Raw genomic sequence first — 19,836 nt, 5'->3', positions numbered from 1 at the left:
TTTACATTGAAACCAGCGATGAAGAAGATGATGACGATGAGGACTCCGAGGACCCAGACTGGTAGATCATCCTATCTTCAGATGGAAGCTGGGTAATCAGATCGGTAACTTTTCTCATATCAGGATGTAGTCATCGTCCTTCAAGGATTCCGAAGCTGTGTTTCCATTGATGTCTTGCTCTCAACAATTGTCTTTACCTTGTGGTTCAACCTACTACATTGTCAAGGAACAAAACTGAATATTTGTTCTCTCTTTTTTTGTCCTTTTCTCTGTCTTTTATTCTTCTCTACTCCATTCTATTCTCTTTCCCCCTCTCCATCTCTGTCTCTCTCTCTATCTATTTATCTCTCTATCTATCTATCTATCTAGAGCTGTCTCTTACTTGACCCAATTTCTTGTCTCTCCCTTCAGCTTGTGCTCAATTTTCTATATAAGCCATTTGAAATATTCAAAGACATATTTTTGTAACTTTTACTCTCTAACATAGTCAAGAAGAACCTTCAACCTGTTTTGAAATCTGAATAATTTTGATTTGCTTATTGTAAAGAAGAAAACATGATCTCTCTTTCACTTTCCATTTCAAGTAATTTTCAAGTCTGTAAAGTTGTTAAATGCATTCAGCAATTCATTAAGAATAATGTGGGTTTTTTATTAGGTCATTTGCTATTATCTTTTGATATTGAATTGGCAATGAAAATCTACAAAATCTGTTTAAAAAAACCTAGCTATTTGCATTGTTAAAATGTCACCTTGATTAGAATTATATTAAAAAGATACATTGCTGTTTTGTTATGATTTGAAAAAATTAACAGCTTAATTACTGTATCTGTTCGTATGTCCATTTATTTTTGGAGAAAGTAATTATTTTTTGTATATTCTTAATGATCCAGTATGTAATGGAATCAAGTGAACTGCACAGAGTTGCTTACTTCCGAGTCTTTTAAGTCCACTCGAGGACGCTGTAGTATCAGTGATATGTTGAAAATGAAATATGAATTTGATTTGTTTTCTATAATATACATTGTATTGCATGAGACTTGTATGCTTGTTTTGATTTTTTTTTTTTACTAGCCATAATAATTCATGACTGACTTGGTGCTTTCTATTTAATCCAAAACATTCCTGAGAGTGTGGACATGAAGACCAATCGATCACTGTAAAGCCATGTTCATACATACGGCGACTAAGCTCATCAGCATTTTTAGCCCCAGACATTGTTCTGCCAATCATCCCATTTAACATACATCAAGTATCAAATAAGATCCTGGCGAGAGTTATGACACATTTTTGCAAATTTTTTTGGGAAAGGGGAATCCTCTGCTTCTTGAAATGAGGTGAAAAAAAAACTGCTTTCTAATCTTGCTTCTTTTTTATTAGTAGTGAAGGCACAATCTTCTTCAAATTCAAACTCATTGCAAAATTTCTGTGGTTTATTCACAATTCAGATGTTACTCTGCGCTTATACCGATGAGTAGTTCACAGAAGTGTCGGGTTTATATTACACATTTATATTGTTTCTAATACATGAATAATAACAATGATTTTAATTAGATACTTTATTACTAATATTTTTCACAAATTCACAAAATAACAAATGAATTTCATTTTAAAAAGGAGAGTAAACAATGAGGCAAGGTGTGATGACAAACAAGACTTTTTCAAAGCATTACAGTCAGGGGTGTGAGAGTTCAGATTTTTATCTGATTTCAGATTTTTTTCCGTTTGGATTTTTAGCTTAATTTCAGCTTATTTTTGGCTTTCCTCTGTACAAAAAGTATGGGAGCTCTTTCTATTTCAGACTTTTTCTACAAGTTTCAGCTTTTTTCAGATCTTTTTATTTGTGACCACTCACACCCCTGTACAGTGAATTGGATTGCATATTTCTATTAAATTAAATTTGGTAATAATAAAATTAAGGTCAAGGAGAGACCTAATAAGTTCTTGTTGCATATGACTTGTATTAGATTTTGATTGGTATTGTTCAATGACATATTCTATTCAACAAGCCTTGAATAGAGTTTTTTTTTTAAGAAAAAAAGTTTCTGCTTTTCATTACAACTTGTGCTATAACTTCACTGCTGACCCCCCAAAAAGAACTTAATATAATCTGTTTTTCCTGGATCATGAAATATATTTTAATCTGTTTTATGAAAGAATACTCTGAAAGTACCAATATGACAATCAGACAAATCATACTGAATTATCAGTTAAATTTCGGAGAAAAAAAATTAATGCTATTTTTGGAATATAATATATGATGAATATTTGCATTATTTGTATTCTTTAAATCCATTTCTGTCATAATGAGGTAAAATTTACCTACAAGGAATAATGTCAAAAGTATATGTTTCTCTCATTAATTTATTTATATGAATGATTTTGGAAAATTAACCATTTTCATTTTCAAATAATGTATTTATGGGATGAATGATGTGATAAAAATCAAGAAATCTTATTTGGAGTGGTTTCATATCTGTATTTTTGTAGAAGAAAGTAATTTATGACTTTTACTAATTCCAGTAGAGTATCCACTTATACTCACATGTCAGTGGGGAGTTTCATTGTGTATTTATCACAGTGTAGGAAGAAAGAAGGAAATGATTCATTTTATTCCAAATCTATTAGGAACAGGTTTGTGTACTTACCAAGATCTTGGTTATGTTTGACACCAATTACTTGCAGTGGAGATGTGTTGGTATCAATGTCACACAGGTGTCTACTGAATCACTTTGTAGATGAGATTAATAAAAAAATATTGAGTGCATGGCATTTGTATTACATTACATCATTGGCAACTGCTCGCAGGTGACATCACAAAATCAACATTATTAATTCTTATATTCTTTGATGGATTTTAATCAAGCGTTCATCAATATTCTCTTTTTCTCTGATTTTACAGCTTCTATTAAAATCAACTTATCGTCAGGGTGAACTTCCCCTTTCAAGGTTGAATACCATTGGTTACCATTGATTTTACATTTTAAGCAATTTGTCCCCCATTTGGTCATTGATACTCTAAGCATATTGTTTCTGAGATGATTGCTTCAATTTTTGTGAGGTCACAGAAAGTTCAAAAGTGTAACTAAGTAAAATCAGATTTAGTAAGTTACTAGTAAAACACCATGTGATAAGATACCAGTATGAAGTATTTGTGATGGTGTTGTGCTACTGTGCTTTTCATTATTTCAAAAATAATGATGATGAAAAATGAATCAATTTTCTGTATGGTCATTATTACAAGTATTTTGATAGCATAACTAATATAGCTGATATTATAACCATGGCTGTAAAGTTTCACAAGCTTGAAAATATCTGTCTTGAAATCCTTTCCTTTAAAAATTCAGTATTGCATTTTTGTTTGTTTGTCATATGGAAATAATTGTTATATCATAATACCTTGCCACACAGCTTCTATTGGCTGCTACCACCATCTCTCTTTCTCTCTCTCTCTCACTCTGTCTTGTGTCCCCTTCTCTCTCTCTCCCAAAGACTTTCAGTCCAGTTGAAACAAATTGGAATAAACTAGTAGTATGATGGAAATTAAATTTATAAATTAAACCCCCCAAAAAAAGTTGGGGGACGGACATTAACTCCTTGGTTTATCTCTTAGTAAGATAGATGTATTAAGAGATTTAGACAAATATCTGAATGGTTTTAAAAAAGCAAGAGTGTCTTGATTTTTGTTAATTTTTGAAAAATTCAATCAATAAGTGTTGATAGGATCCAAAGATGAAGACTTGTGCAGTATGTTTAGTCGACATGCATTTGTTGTTTTCTTGTAAATTGATTGTAAAAAGGAAAACTGTATAAAGGAGAGTTAAAAGTGTACAGAACGGGATTTATTTATATCCTATTTGTGATTGAGTTAGATATATGTGCTATTGATAGACAATTGATTTTTATCAACGGGCCAAGTGTGGGTATTTATTGGGAAAGCACATTGATTTTTTTAAAACTTGTTGATTCAAATACTCATTCTGTAAATACCCAGGTTGTACATAAAAGACAAAGTTTTTTGTAGTACTTCCAAGTAAACACTTTCGTTCCCCTTTTTTCACTGTCTGTAATTAAACTGTTCTGAAGAAGGTCATTTTGTTGTAGTTGAACTGAAAAGAAGAATTCAGTTGAAATGTTATTAAAGCATGTTATTCACGTGTTACTAAATTCAAAAGTGTAATTGAGTTAATTTATTTGCATTTAGAAGGTGCATTAAAGCATATACGACATCACCCATTTTCAGGCACGGATCTGGGGGAGGTCGTGTACCACCAGTTTACAAACTTGGTTCTTGGCAATGCCCCCCCCCCCCCTTTTTTTTTTCTCTCTATTTGGTTGTAAAAAAAAATCCCCCCAAAATATTCAATTTTCTGGATCTACATTTCCAATATTTGTCCTATGCAGAAATGCAGATTTATTTTCTTTAAAATTGAGGATTCATGCTCTGAAAATAAGTGAAACGATCATGGAGAAAATGTATGTGTTGAGTGTTTGAATGGTTCTATCTCAAGAAGACTAATATATATATATTTTTTTTTGCCTTAATGGAAAATTGGCAGTGGATGTTGACGGGATACTAAAATTTTAGAAAGGGAAAGATATAGCCTAGCCCGTACTGGGTCAGAATTGAAAACGGAATTGGGGTGAAGATTACAGATTGAAAAAGTGCATTTATAGTGCGTTTCTACACAACATTGTTTGTCCAGAAAGATTCACTTGTTCGCAATGGCATCTTGCTAATGCAGTGAACATTTATTTGACATTTCATAAAATGGGCACAGATTTAAAAACAAATGCGTTTATGAGACAATGGATCCTGTCATGTTGAGAAATATTACAAGAGAGGCCCTATCTTATGAAGAGTTTTGATAGATCCACTCAATAATAATATGTTCATTATATAGCGCTCTTTCAAGATAAACTTTTCAATGCTAGACAATGTTCTGGAACAGAAAAAGATAAAATAGGTGTTCAGATTATTGATTACAAAGCAGGGTATTTTAACATTTTCTTTAAATACTTTCATTGATAGAGAAAGGCGCGTATATCTTGGAAGCTTGTTCTAGCATGCTGAGGCTCTAAGAAAGAGAAGGCGAAAAGAAAGAGGATCGATGTATTGGTGTGTGAGTGTAGGGTTTTCCGAACAAATAACTACTAACGTCAGTTAATACTGTAGCGGTATCTGTGACCAGTGTGAAGACGGTATCAGAGTACTGTTTATACTGGAGTAAGGTGCTTGAACGAAACCCGGGACGTTCAGACTCACTGGTGTGGGCGGATGAATGGCATACAAAATGCTACAGGTTTCTACATGTGGACCAGTGTGTGTGCGTGTGTAGGAGCGTACACACACACCCATCTGGATCCCCAGACATCCTCGCAGACAGACAGATACAAACCTGCTACTGCCGTTTGCTCGTTCGCGGCGGTAAAAAGTATTATTAAAACAGGTTTTATAAATTAAGTACAAATTACACACCTCACAAAATATGTTTAAAATAATGGACTTTTCATATTTAACAAAAAATAAATAAAATACACTATTAGGTTTATCGTTGAATATGAGTTTATTTATCAGTTTTATTAATTCCTTTCACATCCAGAAGAATATAAATGAGCTCTCCAAAGAAGAGGGAGAGAGATAGCAGATTTGAAGTCAAACAGACAAACCACTTTGAGCTGTACCGGTATACCATTAAGGAGTTGATACCATTACGATCTAAGGCAAGTTTAGCCTATATGAAATTGAATATCATTATATTCTAAATTAGTAACTTGATTCTGATTGAAATCACTCTAAACATAATATTACGAGATGTAGACCTATTTTATAAAAATGTACGCCAAAAATATAATGACTTTGTACAAACAAATTTGACAATGTAGCTTGGTTTGGTCGAGAAAGCAACGTCAGAGCAAGAAGTTTGTAACTCCTTGGTCTGGGATTGTATTAACTATTCTCAACAGGAAGTTTTACAAGGAATAGAAATAACAAATAATTATAATTCAGTTTGCACGTTTGTTGCTTTTTGGTATAGCTAGCCTCCATTTAGTTAAGAACAACTCTTTAACAAAATTAATATTATGCACAAAGTTGGAATCACGTTATCGGTTTATATTGTGCCATTTGGTCGAGCTAGACAAATTGAGAAATTAAATAACTTGTATTCTTTTATGTGCGACAGTCACATCAATAGAATCGAATCCAGATCAATCCAAGCTGTAACGTTAATTTAAATGTTATATCATTCATTTGGTAGGCTTGGAGTCGATTTGGTATAACTGTAACATTAAAACAAAGAGTAGAAATACTTAAAATTAATTTTCCACTTAACTGTTTGGTATAAGCCGTCACAGTTATGAGCAAAGAGCAACCTGTTCTATTTGTTAAAGTATATAAACAACTTGAATCGCTTTGTATAACTGGTTACATTGTTTCATTGGTTATATTGTGTAATTCAGTCAATCAAGCAACGTTTGGTTGTCCCCCGAACATACCATAATATCTTTGTCAGCTTTGTGTTTCCATCGGCTGGTTCATGGTATCTAACGGAAGAACCGATGACCATCCTCATAACCAGGTCCCTCGGAGAGGACCTCAGTCCTTCGGTAGAAGCATCCATGCTTTCCTAACAATCAAGTAAAACCACCATTTACACCGCAGGTCTAGATCACAAGATGTCATTAAACTCCAGTATCTATTATCATCACCAGAGGCGTCGATCCATTCTTCGGAGGGGGGGGGGCAGAGTTTTAAAAAAAAATTCCAAGTTTAATGGTTTTATAGTGCTTTACAATGGTTAAAAAAATTGCATTGCATATTGTAATTTTTTCAAGTTGTCAAAAGTATTTGGGGAGGGGACGAATCGATATGTTTGCCCCCCCCCCCCCGGACCGATTCCTCTGATCATCACTTTCGCGGCAACTAATCTCTATCAATGATGCACTCAACATGATTCTCAGTTAGGGAGCATTTTCATCAACGTTTGTCGTCCGCTCAAGTCTCAGATCTGACAGTTTTCCTTGGATTTGATTGGCCGAGCAGCACATCTGTTCCTACGTTACCCGTCAAGACCCAGTTTCATAAAACACTCCCCTGGAGGCTGAACAATAATGGCAAGTTGTCAGTGATGGTAACTTGTATGAAATGGTCCCCTGTTCTACGAGGTATTGGTTCGTCATTCGCAATTTTATTTTCCAATGTTTTTAAATGTCGTTTGGTAAGATATTGTACAGAAGAGTACGAGCCATCAACATGCGACCTTGCTTCAGAATCCGCACCTGTATACGTCCCGACCGTTGATGCGCTGCGCCGGTCTGAAGTTATTCTGCAGCAGAATGGGTGTTTCCGAGTGATAGGTAAATGCGTGTCGAGTCGTCTCGAAGACACTACGCAATGCAGACATCTGAAGGAAAAGAGGAAATACATTTGATGTGAACATGCCTTGGACCAAACTGGAATAATACATCAAAATGAGATATGGCGGAGGCGATTTTGACATCACTCTTACCGAATGACCGTCGATTAAAAAAAATGAATAAGTACAAAATTAAGAATGAACGAAAGTTGACATGGTTTCAAGAAAAGTGACAAAAAGTGACAAAAGTAAGTATTGTGAGAAAAAAAAATGGCAACTGGTTTCAGATGGGGGCAGACGGGGGATAAAGAGATAGATAAAATGCAAGATAGATTTTAAAAGAAACATAACAAGTAAAAACACATGACCCCACACATTTGGCAGAAATGAAAACACCAAAATCATGGTCATAACGTTATTAATTGAAGATTCTCGTTCTTAAAAAAAAATAAGCCACTGGTGCCGTCCGCAAACGATCTAGTCCCCAATCGTAACATTACATTCGATCACAAACTTTTAATTACCAATAAAAAAGTAGAGTTGCATATATATCATTGCCAAACATAAACAGTATTAACCAAAGAGAATCGTTGATAGATTTGTTAGATTGCACATTTTTGTGCTACAAAGGACGATCATTGGAAAGACCCTTTCATGCAATCAGCCTGCATTGTTTAAGTGCGCCCTCTCTTACCTGTTCCTGAGATACTGTGATTGGTTGTTTGAAGATTGTCCACGTGACTACCTCATAGCATGGGGGCGTGGTCAATGAGCCCGGGTAACGGTAGAACTGTCTCATATTCTTCGGGAAGAGCTCATTGAGTTGAAGCGGTTCGGTCAAAAGATGCGACTCGTCTACAGTTTTTTTTTTAATAATACAAGTAAAATAATCGAATGATATAACATGTTTTATCCTTATTTTGAATAAATTCCCCTCAACGTATAGTTTATCTTTAACTAGAGCTAGTGTTTTTTTTTTTTTTTTGGGGGGGGGGTGTTGATTTGTTTTGCTTTGTGTTTTGGATTTCTATTTTCATTAAAGTCATACACTCAATCAATAAGTTGATTATTTAATTTAATTTCAACAAGGGAGCTGAACATGCAAAAAAAATAAACAACAACAATAAGATGTTGATATTTAACATGTCTGTATTCGTTTACTGAAGAGGGCGCTTATATTATTAATCAACCGATTCGGTTAAGATAGAATGTATAAATGAATTATTATATTTACCCTTATATTGGATGTCTTTGAAATGTTTCACTAATTTTTCAAAAGCTGCATTCCTTTCTCCGATCTTCAAGTAAAGAATACAAAGTGTAAGTAATGTTAGTATGTTTTGTTACTACATGACGGATGCTACTACTATTACTACTACTACTACTACTACTATTACTACTACTACTACTACTACTACTACTACTACTATTACTACTACTACTACTACTACTACTATTACTACTACTACTACTACTACTACTACTACTACTACTGCTGCTACTACTACTACTACTACTACTACTACTACTACTACTACTACTACTACTACTTCTACTACTACTACTACTACTACTACTACTACTACTACTACTACTACTATACTACTACTACTACTACTACTACTACTACTACTACTACTACTACTACTACTACTACTACTACTATTACTATACTACTACTACTACTACTACTACTACTACTACTACTACTACTACTACTACTACTACTACTACTACTCATACTACTACTACTACTGCGTCACCATAGTCCTCAAAGAACCATCAGCATTCTCTTGTATGCATTTTCTCTTGCCACGGCCATTCCACATAATGTCCAGTCCCTGATATTATGTAGCCATCCTGTTTTCTTCCGTCCTGGTCTGGCCTTTCCTTCCACTTTTCCTTCAACCGTATCGGGTAAGGATTTCTAAAAATATATTTGCGATTGTTTTTAATGGTCCCAGAATGATACAATCTGCTAGGAGCGGATCTAAGACTTATCAGAGACGGGTAACACCCCTAATAATTCCCCCGCTTAAAAAAATATGAGAAGCAAAAACAAAATACTCCATTCACACCCTTTGACGCCGGGGGTTGCCTCCCCCAAGAAAATATGTCTACAAACCTTTCTATTGTCTTTTTCAAATTTTTAGATTTTCCTCTCAATCAGTCCCCCCCCCCCCCCCCGATAAAAAGAGAAGAAAAAATAAGAGGAAGAAAAAATAAGAAAGAAGAAAGCGTGACACAAATGGCAGTGAAATTCTTTAATACTCTTATAATTAAATTGAGAAAAACTGTGACGTCATAAACCTTTAGCTCGCCTTGCCCCCTCTATAAAAAAAAAAATCCTGGCTCAACCCCTGTGGTGAATACTTACCTCAATAAAGATACCAAGGGCTGCCAAACCGCCAGGCGTGTGAAATACACTATCCCCCATCAGTGATTGCTGATGGTGTACAATATGCATCTATAAGAACAGAAAATGAAAAATCATTATACAGCGAATACAAGGAAACGAACGACGCCGAGAATTACCATAACTTACTGATCATAATCAATCATTGTATTAATAAAATTGTTAAGCACAGTCTCTTCTTTCATCTGGTGTGATTACATACAAACTTCACGCACGAGTCTGTAAAATCATTTAAGTAATGGGGAAACTGGAAAACAAAAAGAGGAGAATTAGAAGAAGAAGATTAAGAAGAAGCGAGGAGAAGAACAAATGATATGTTACACTTATCAACCCTGAAATTCTGTTGAAAAAAATAGTTCGTCCATCAATAGTGGCGTACAGATGGGGGGGCAAAAGGGAGGAAATGGAAGGAAAAAGGGGGAAAGGCTAAAATATTAAATTTTCCTTATATTATGTCAAAACCCATAATCCAGTATTTTACATTAGAAACGACTCCTAGATGTCGTAAATGAAAAATGAAAGACGTACAGTAGTAATGGTCATGTCAGTATGCCACATCATCGGTTCAAAGACACCCATGCAAATATTGTTTTTCTTTTTACCTCTGCGGGATATTTTCTTCGGTCTAACACGTGTTCAGACCCCTGCTCATTGGAGAACCCCCAGTGAAAATGCACCTGATCAGCTACATAGGTTCCCTCAAGTCCACCTCCGCGTAGGGTGTAGTTACCCTCTAACATTAGCTCCACTGAAGAAGATCAAATTAAAGTGGTAATTTTAAGGACAAATTGGGAGAGAAACAAGAAAGAAGATATTACTTAATTCTCATGCACCATGCGAAATGGCATAATACCTGCGGTGTCTTGAAAATTTTCGCGGTAATTTAGTTTTTGGAACAAAAATAGAGGTTATCAAATTTACAAAATGTCTTTGTATGCTTATTCGATCAGAAAAGGAGTGAAATATATATTCAACCTATTCATTCATTTTTATTACTTTAAAATATCATAATGACAAAGATAATCTTACCCAACTTCTACCCTTTATGTAGCTTAATATTGATAAATATAATAATAGTGATGATGATGATGACAATAATAATAAAACAATAATAACAATAATAGTAGTAATAATAATAATAATGATAATAGTAATACTAATATAATCACTTCTAATCATCATCATCATGATGACCGTCATCATCATCATCACCACCACCACCACCACCATCATCATCATCATAATTTTCGTCATCATCACCATCATCATCACCATTATCATCATCATCATCATCGTCGTCGTCATCACCATCATCATCATGATGACCATCAACATCATCATCATCATCATCATTTTCGTCATCATCATCATCATCACCATCATCATCATTATCATCGTCATCATCATCATCATCGTCATCACCACCACCATCACATTAATCATCATCCACCACCACTGCCCTTAAAATGACCACTTGGATTGCATCACTATACCACCCACTAACCCACCTGTATGACCGATGTTCGTAAGCGTCATCCTCTTCCCATTAGTATCGCCGTACCCATTCATCTCCAGTGGACCCCACTCTTTCCTTTTGGTGTTAATGGTTTGTATAGCGATGGGGGACTGCATCGATCCAGCACATTGGTAGGGAAACATCTGACCCCATTTATGAGGACCTAGAAAAATATCAAACTGGCAACTGATGAACATAATTTTACAAATCTTACAAGTTTGCTCCAAAGATTTTTTATTTCAAATCTGTAATTCGAATCGGAAAAGATGTTAAAAATGTAATCATCACTATACACTCTTAGGAAGGTTGGGCAAAAAGGCCAGATTTTATTTTACCATCACTGGGCAACATACTGTCCACTTAACTATTTGTTCAAATCGGTCGACATCGGGTAATAAAAACTAATGATTGGGTAATAGATTTGCTCAATTGGATAAAATTTGTCCAGAATATACACATTTTTTTACCAACATACATTACCCAACACAGTGGACAGTATGTTGCCCAATTTAAGTGTGTAGTAAATGGTAAGTATAATAAAAATAATGTAATCACTAATAGAGTCGAAATATATTTTCCTCCGTGTAATATTGCGATTTTATAGCAGCCGAAATTTTGCTAATATTGTGCGCATGAAACCGACGATTAATAGCACAACAATAATAATTGCATTTGACAGCAATGTGAATACGTATAGACCCTTATCCCTATATACCTCGATTGCAAATGATCCGTTTTCACCCAATGTCACTTAAAGCCTCATTGTATTTTATTTAACATTTTTTCTACTTATTTTTAAATTTTTCATATTTACTTTTAGATATCTCTTTATTTTTTTTTATTTTTTTTTTGGGGGGGGGGCAGGCGGATTTCCTCCCATTTTAAGAGCGAGATTAACATTCCTGTATTTCTTTGCTAACTGTTATTTATGCTTGAGACGTCTGTAATCAAAAGTTTAACTTGATCTCGATCGAAAAGATGCCATTTATACTTTTTGTTCAGAACTGAAATATGAATTTTTGTCCCTTTTATATTGCTATTCTATACTCATCTGGCTTTTAAGGCAACGTTCCAGTATATTTATTCTTATGGGTCGTTGCAAGAAACTTGCGATCAATTGCAAGTCAATTTTCGTTCCTGAAATCAAGCATATACGCCGTGCAATTAATTGCAAATTTGCGATTGATTGCTAATCTGCTCCGTGAAACAAGGAGTGTAATCTGATTTGCTATCGTTAAAAGTGATCAATCAATTGTAAAATTGCAACCGAATATTTGCGATTGATTGCAAATATTTTCTTGCAACACCCCCTTAGTCTCTCATCCGTCTTAATCACATTTCTGTTTCTATGATTTCGTGCGACATGAGCATTTTACTCATAAACAATAACCTCCTCAAAGAAACAACAAAAACAGTGCAAAGGAAATAAAATAACGCAAATACAATTAGAAGATTCGTTTTTATCATACCTTTATCTGCTCTATAATTCCATGGTATGACAGGTCTGAAGTTCTCTGAAAAATAAAACGGGAAAGAAATATAATCTATCCATTTTGATGTATATTCATCTCAAAAGTAATAATGAACGTGAAATAACCTTCGCGTCATTGGCGGATCCAGGGGGGGGGGGCGCAGCCGGCCCGTGCTCCCGCTTTTCTTGAGAGGCACAATTAAAATTTGTAATGTAAAAATGCCGTTAAAACAGAAGGTTTTTTTTTTTTTTTGGGGGGGGGGGGCTTGTCAATTTTTTCCACGGGAAAATGTGCCCCCCCCCTTTCGAAAAGTCCTGGATCCGCCCCTGCTTTGCGTGTAATATGTTAGGGGTAGATTCAGGTTACCAGATAGGTTGGGGGTACAGAACATTTTTTAATCTCGGGGGTATGATTCTTTTAAGATAAAGAGGAAAAAATTAATGATTATATCATTTAAAAACCGGCCACAATTCTATTTCCACATTATAAGACTGTATATAATACATTGACCTATTTATCGTCCTATACAAATCTTCAATTGTAATGAGTTTTAAAAAGTCCCTAAATCTGTGAAAAACAATAAACTATGCACCACGTACATCCTCTTGCTGATATAACACTGATATATCTATTACTGATTTATATCTATTACTTCCTTTTATCACCGAAATGATTCCAATCTTCACATATTACTTCCCGAAATAGGACTACTGCCTTTAATCTCAACGTGCTTTATTATGTTCTTAGAAAAAGTAATATTTTTGGCCTCTTTCGATAAGCATCAAAGGTAAATAATCCCTTTCTTTAAATTTGAAATGGAAGTCCAAGATATCCGTGCACCTATTTTTTTTTTATCACTGAAATGGATACATGAGAACAAATCATTCCTCGAATTAAAGCTTATAATTGTGCGTCCTAGAATTCGTTTTAATCCGTGAAAGAAAATATTTTAAGAAGGATACTATCTTTCTTGAAGAAATATATTTGTCCGAGATATTAGCTTCTTGTGTATCAAGTCACCCATAACTGTAGATTTTTATCTATTCATATTGTCAAATCCTTTTAATCCTTTAAGTGAATCCCCTTCCTGAAAAAAATGAAATGTGCCCCTTATGGTGATCCTGACCCCGATAAAAATCTCAATCAATCGTTTCCGGTCCGGATTGAATTTGCTTCTTTGTTGACCGCTGCATGAGGACGTGAAGAAAAATAAATGAAAACTTGCTAAATATGTACACATATATATTTGACTTTCTACACGTCATTTAATATGGAAACAATATTGTTTTCAAAGAAGAGTATATGCTTATTGTCATTTTCAAGAGTCTTTAACCACTAACTTAAATATCAATTTCAAATAATTATTGTAGTTATAGGGGTGTGCTAATATTAAGAATGCCATGTTGTATTCATTCGCGTTGATTTTGATTAATTATCACACATCATTATGATCAATGAATATATCAAGTTGTTTTTAAATCTTGTTATGCAGCTGCCTCTAGTGGCATGTCTAAATAACTTTGGGTAAACTACAGAGGCGAAAATTTGTTTGAATTAAACTATCATAAGCAAATGAGATTTCAAAATGAAACAACGCAAGGGCTGACGAATTCTAATAAAATTAATGAAATTAAGTCATAAACAAGAGCGTTAATTGCCCTAATAACATGATTAACTTACAAAGCTAACTGTCAGCCAATTATGTCATATTAATATGACATTTTCCCGCCATTCGCGCTTATCGTGTAAAGAATTTTTGTTTTTTTTTCTTGTTTGATCGTCGTTATTTATTCACATTTATTGTTTGATTTTAGAATTTGGGCCAATTTTATTGCTGGATGGCTAAAAATGACTACCCAACGGATAACAATGCACGATTATGCTCGAAATCGTAATTTCAGGGATTAAAATAATAAGGGAGTTGATTGTTTATAATATAATGCATTAACTTGGGATATTGAAGGTCCGGCAAACGAGCCCCTAAAAGTCGACTAAGTCGATAATATATGTACAAAGAATAATTTATTTTTCGTGGAAAACGTTGTTCGATTAGACATTTAAAGAGAATTCGACGAATATAAATAAACATTTAACAAAAACGAAAACAAAAATATTCTCTTTGCAGGAGGGGGTACTAACTCTACAAATGCACTAATTTAAAAGAGTGAACAGGTCACCAGGACACGGACCTGAACTCCTAAAATTTTGTTCGCTCGCTTCGCTTTTCGCGGTTTATTCCGAATTTTACCCGAGATGCCAAGTCTGGCCCCCTAAATATTGTTGGCTCATTATCGCCACTAGGACCAAGGCACTTTGTCCCTTCAGACATCCCCTTCCCCACCGGCGGATCCAGGGGGGGGGGGGCAAAGCCGGCCCGTGCCCCCCCCCCCCCCTTGAGAGGCACAATTAAAATTTGTAATGTAATGCCGTAAAAACAGAAGTATGCCGCCTTTTCTTGTTTGTCAAATTTTTTCGTGGACGAAATATCCTTAATTTGGGGGGGGGGTTTGCTTGTCAATTTTTTCCTCGAGAAAATGTGCCCCCCTTTTAGAAAATCCTGGATCCGCCCCTGCCTCCCACTTCGCTTTATTTTTTTGCTCGGCAGAATTTTATGTATATCACTGCCCCCTTCCCACAACTTGTCAATCCTAGATCCGCCTCTGACTTAAACAAAAACTGATATTTGGCCAATATTAGCTCAAAATTATTAAGAAACAAACAAGCTTGAAGATTAAACTTATTAAACAAAAGAGAAAGACCTTGTGACGAGTGACGGGGGGGGGGGGTAAGCATCCTCAACAAGAAACGAATAAGTTGCTCATGCCCTGCAAACCGATGTTCTTATAAACCTGCCCTTATCTCGTCATATGAAAATCCTCTATAATAAACGCTAGGATGTGCCCCGTAACATTTATTTTTACCCCCTTTTTAGTGAAACATTCACTGATATCATGCCAGATTCGAAAGGGGCACTGTTACGACACAGCATTGTTGCAGACTGCATTCGTCATCTATTCTCGTCTGCGTTCTAGCATTTGCCATAAGTTGATACTTGGAACATTGCGCAGGAGTCCTTCATTTTTTTTTGGATTGCCTCATTGTGAGATCACTAACAATACTGGCAAGGACGACTGTGATTGTAATCTCCTTCCTCCCTTATGAATAAGGTATATTCTGCAGAGATAATCCCAAGTGATCTCAAACAATTGCTAATAAGAGCATTATCATATCTACATTATATTTTAATAGTAGTTTGAGGGAGCTCGATCGATTTGAACTAATATTAGATGCAACAGCCTCTGCAATCCAATTTGATTTACTTTCATACGACAAGCTGCATACCATTGAAAGTGTAATAGCGATTAATAAACATACATTGTTTGGATTATTACTTCATTTTTTTAGAACGCTAAAACCTGCTGATAAAAGCAACTCAAAATGCTCACATCACATTCAAGTAAAAAAAAACGATCTGAATATTTAGATGTTAAATTCTAAATTATTCTACCAATAAAAAAAATTATTGTTCAATATCTATTTTTTATTGTTGTTTAGATTTAAAACATTTGTTTAGCATATGTTTATGTAAGTTAGTAATTGAAAACCAGGTTGCATTAAAATAATGTATACAGATTGTTTATTTTCTTTTGATCGCAAATCGTTGGTTAACAAAGAAATGACAATTTTTAGGCCGATGTGGAATCAATCAATGTGGATGTTGCTATGTGGTGATTGATTTATTGATGATGATGATCATGATAATGGGTCCGGAAGTGTTGGTAGGCCTACAGTAAGAGTAGTGTAATAATACTAGTAGTGGTGGTGGTAGTAGTAGTAGTAGTAGTAGTAGTAGTAGTGGTGGTGGTGGTGGTGGTAGTAGTAGTAGTAGTAGTAGTAGTAGTAGTATTAGTAGTAGTAGTAGTAGTAGTAGTAGTAGTAGTAGTAGTAGTAGTAGTAGTAGTAGTAGTAGTAGTAGTAGTAGTAGTAGTAAATTAAGAAGAAGAAGAAGAAGAAGAAGGGGAAGAAGAAGAAGTAGTAGTAGTAGTAGTAGTAGTAGTAGTAGTAGTAGTAGTAGTAGTAGTAGTAGTAGATGAAGAAGAAGAAGAAGAAGAAGAAATAGTAGTAATAGTAGTAGTAGTAGTAGTAGTAGTAGTAGTAAGAATAGAAGTGGTAGTAGTAGTAGTAGTAGTATTAGTAGTAGTAGTAGTAGTAGTAGTAGTAGTATTAGTAGTAGTAGTAGTAGTAGTAGTAGTAGTAGTAGTAGTAGTAGTAGAAGTAGTAGTAGTAGTAGTAGTAGTAGTAGTAGTAGTAGTAGTAGTAGTAGTAGTAGTAGTAGTAGTAGTAGTAGTAGTAGTAGAAGTAGTAGTATTAGTATATAGTATACCACTATAGTCATATCAGTATCAGTTTGATTATTATCGTGACTGTTATTGCAGCTCTGTCTTATTGTTTTTATTATAATCACCATCATCATCTCTATCACATTTCTCACTATAAACTGGAAGTTTTTAATTTTCTCACCTTCGTCGCTATCATCATCTGGGTTATTTCCCCCGAGAAGACGAGGCAGGGCTGTAATCTCCTGCGATTCCAGAAGCATAATCATGAAGATAATCACGTACTTCAATGTCGTAAACATCCTTCTAAACACGATCCTCTGTGCACTCCAACAGAACGGGTGTTTCAGCAGACGACAGCATCAATGTATCGATCAACCGATATCGCAGAATTTCGATCAAAGGATCTTCAAAAGTCAAAGCGCTTTTACGATTAAGTTTTTACATTGAGGAAAAAACAATTAAAATAGAACATCAGGTATGGATCACATAATATGTTTGCAAAACAAAATTAGATAAAGAGAAAAGACTTTAATGCACTATTGTTTTTGCGATGATGATCTTGGTAGTTATTTTGCAACCAATGGATTATGATTCTTTAATTTAATAAACGTGTTGTTAATTACAAACGTTGAGGAAGCTGTCGATGTGTATTGATCAAGCATTATAATCCTTGGACAGAATTCCTTAAAAGACGGTCAACGACTTCAACTGATCTTCAGGGTTTAAATGAGAATAAAGATTTCGGTTTCAAATGCTGCTGAGAAACATTGTTTAGTCCAGGTGAGAACGAAAAAATCATTTGTACGTTTGACACATTACTATGTGACTCGAGAAGCAACAACGTTAATCATACAAATACGGAGTGACAGATCTCATGTCTTACAAGTGTGGAGCGCGCAAAACATGTTTTGCCACTTTCAGAATGAAACAATGTAAGAAAACGTCATTGAAAATCGGATAGGCTCGTGACAGCTGCATCGCCGAGAAAAAGCCGAGTGAAAGTCGTGACGTCATGAACTTTTCGTGATAATTTTTTTTTAAAGAGTTTGTAAACTTTTCGAAACCTTGATGACTTTATCTTGTTCTTGACAAGTTAGGGAGACGAGGAATGAATGAGAAGAATGAGTAAGAGAGTAAGAAAATATGAAAATATAGCATTTTCATTTTGAAGATTATATGGGCCCGTTTTATAATTTTTTATAAGCCCAATGACAAATTTGCAATAGCAATTTAATGATAGCGTAATTGCTATATTGAAATTGTGCATCTGTTTATTATAATAAGTCTGTATGAATCGAGACACAGGGGAGTCAGTTTCACTGACAATTAATGTTATGAGCTACTAGAATTCCTTGCATCTGACTGGATGAGAGCAGATTAGTCAATTGCAATCACTGACTAAACTTTTCATGAATGATCTTCTGATGCCTCCTGTCCGAAATCTTATCACCAGCGATCGAGTATGATCACAATCGATGCTAGCATTTTCGCGCCAACTCCCAACATTTAATTGTGATGTAATTCTTGGCACTGGTCGTCTTCAATAAGCAAGAGTAGAACTTTATCATTCTGATTTGTATGAATAAATCAGTTTAGAGGTAAAACACCAGATTAACAGGTTGTGAAAATGTTCAATAATATCTACTGTGTGACAAATCAGATCTGACTTTCCTTGATTTTTGTAGGCCGAGTAGCATAGGTATCCGAATATTATAAAATGCCCAACAAGTCCTTCCAAGAAACACTTCCCTGCGTGGAGAGCTAATGGTAACAATTTCCTAATTTTGCTTTCCATCGAAAGCATCGACAGAGTCTATGCGGGAAATGAGCTCAAAAAGATGTTACGAAGAGAAACTTCATTCGCCTTGGCAAATATACAAAATTGCAATTAAGAATTATAATTGGTTAGTGGTCAGTCTGGTAAACAAACTGCACATGCAACACTGAATCTCATTGGCCATTGCATTTTTTTTAATTGATTTCAAACATTGCCTTTATCAAACTCTATCATAGATCAAAATTTGGATGATTTTCTCTCATAAATAAAATATCCCCTTCTTTGCATTTTCTCTTTCTCTGTGTCTGTCTGTCGACCTCTCTCTCCTCCTCTCCCCCCTCTTCCACCTCCAATCCCCTCTCCCCCTCTCCCCCTCTCTCTCTTTGCTTATGTGTTTATCAATCCTACTTTCTCTCTCTCTTCCTCTTAATAAGGGATGTATACATTTCCCGATTAATAATCCATGTTATTATAATAAAGGAAGTTATCCAAATATGAAAAACTTCCGATGTGCTATTAGGAGGGCCTTTTTTCTCACATAAGGCATTCAACAGCTTTACTGAAATAGGGGAAGGACTGGACTCCTAGGTCAAAAATATGAGAACGACTCAAAAGATTGTGCTACTTTAATGTAATTTAATAAACTATTTCCCAATTTTATTACTACTTTCCCACCATTTACTTTTAGACTTCAGTGATGAAAGCCTACGATAACAAATTTGAGATTTGTTAAATTTTCTTTTTGTGGATATGGGAGACAGCTTATGTATTAAGTTACGTATTAAAGCAGATGGATAAATTGAAATTTGAAAAGAAGAAGAACAAGAAGAAGAACAAGAAGAAAAGTGGAAAATGAAGAGAAATAGAGAGGGAAAGAGAGCGAGAGAAAGAAGAAATATAGTATAAGGTTTTATTATCCAATGAAGAATTAATCACGAGGTTGAATTCTGGGTGAATTAA

General features: G+C 34.9%; 2 protein-coding genes across 3 annotated transcripts in view; one reads left to right on the top strand and one right to left on the bottom strand.

The window, feature by feature from the left end:
- LOC129271156 (nipped-B-like protein A) overlaps positions 1 to 3,559 on the top strand; it is a 47,665-nt gene extending 44,106 nt beyond the window's left edge. For both annotated transcript variants that reach the window (XM_064106310.1, XM_064106309.1), the window contains exon 46: positions 6 to 3,559. In XM_064106310.1, coding sequence (XP_063962380.1) covers positions 6 to 65 — 60 coding nt within the window. In that variant the 3' untranslated portion in view covers positions 66 to 3,559. The remainder of the gene's footprint in view (positions 1 to 5) is intronic.
- A 1,989-nt stretch (positions 3,560 to 5,548) lies between these two features.
- On the bottom strand, positions 5,549 to 17,964 carry LOC129271664 (carbonic anhydrase 13-like). The gene is made up of 8 exons (XM_054908956.2): positions 17,281 to 17,964; positions 12,757 to 12,801; positions 11,280 to 11,450; positions 10,374 to 10,519; positions 9,733 to 9,822; positions 8,590 to 8,653; positions 8,050 to 8,210; positions 5,549 to 7,403 (listed from the first exon to the last, which is right to left on the bottom strand). The coding sequence occupies exons 1-8, from the start codon at positions 17,396 to 17,398 to the stop codon at positions 7,266 to 7,268; spliced, it is 933 nt and encodes a 310-aa protein (XP_054764931.2). The 5' UTR covers positions 17,399 to 17,964; the 3' UTR covers positions 5,549 to 7,265.
- Between the last annotated feature and the right edge of the window lie 1,872 nt (positions 17,965 to 19,836).

The sequence above is a fragment of the Lytechinus pictus genome, chromosome 11 (assembly GCF_037042905.1).
Source record: "Lytechinus pictus isolate F3 Inbred chromosome 11, Lp3.0, whole genome shotgun sequence".
NCBI lineage: Eukaryota > Metazoa > Echinodermata > Echinoidea > Temnopleuroida > Toxopneustidae > Lytechinus > Lytechinus pictus.
The sequence above is the reverse complement of the archived record's forward strand: the minus strand, read 5'-3'. Positions and strand labels throughout refer to the sequence as shown.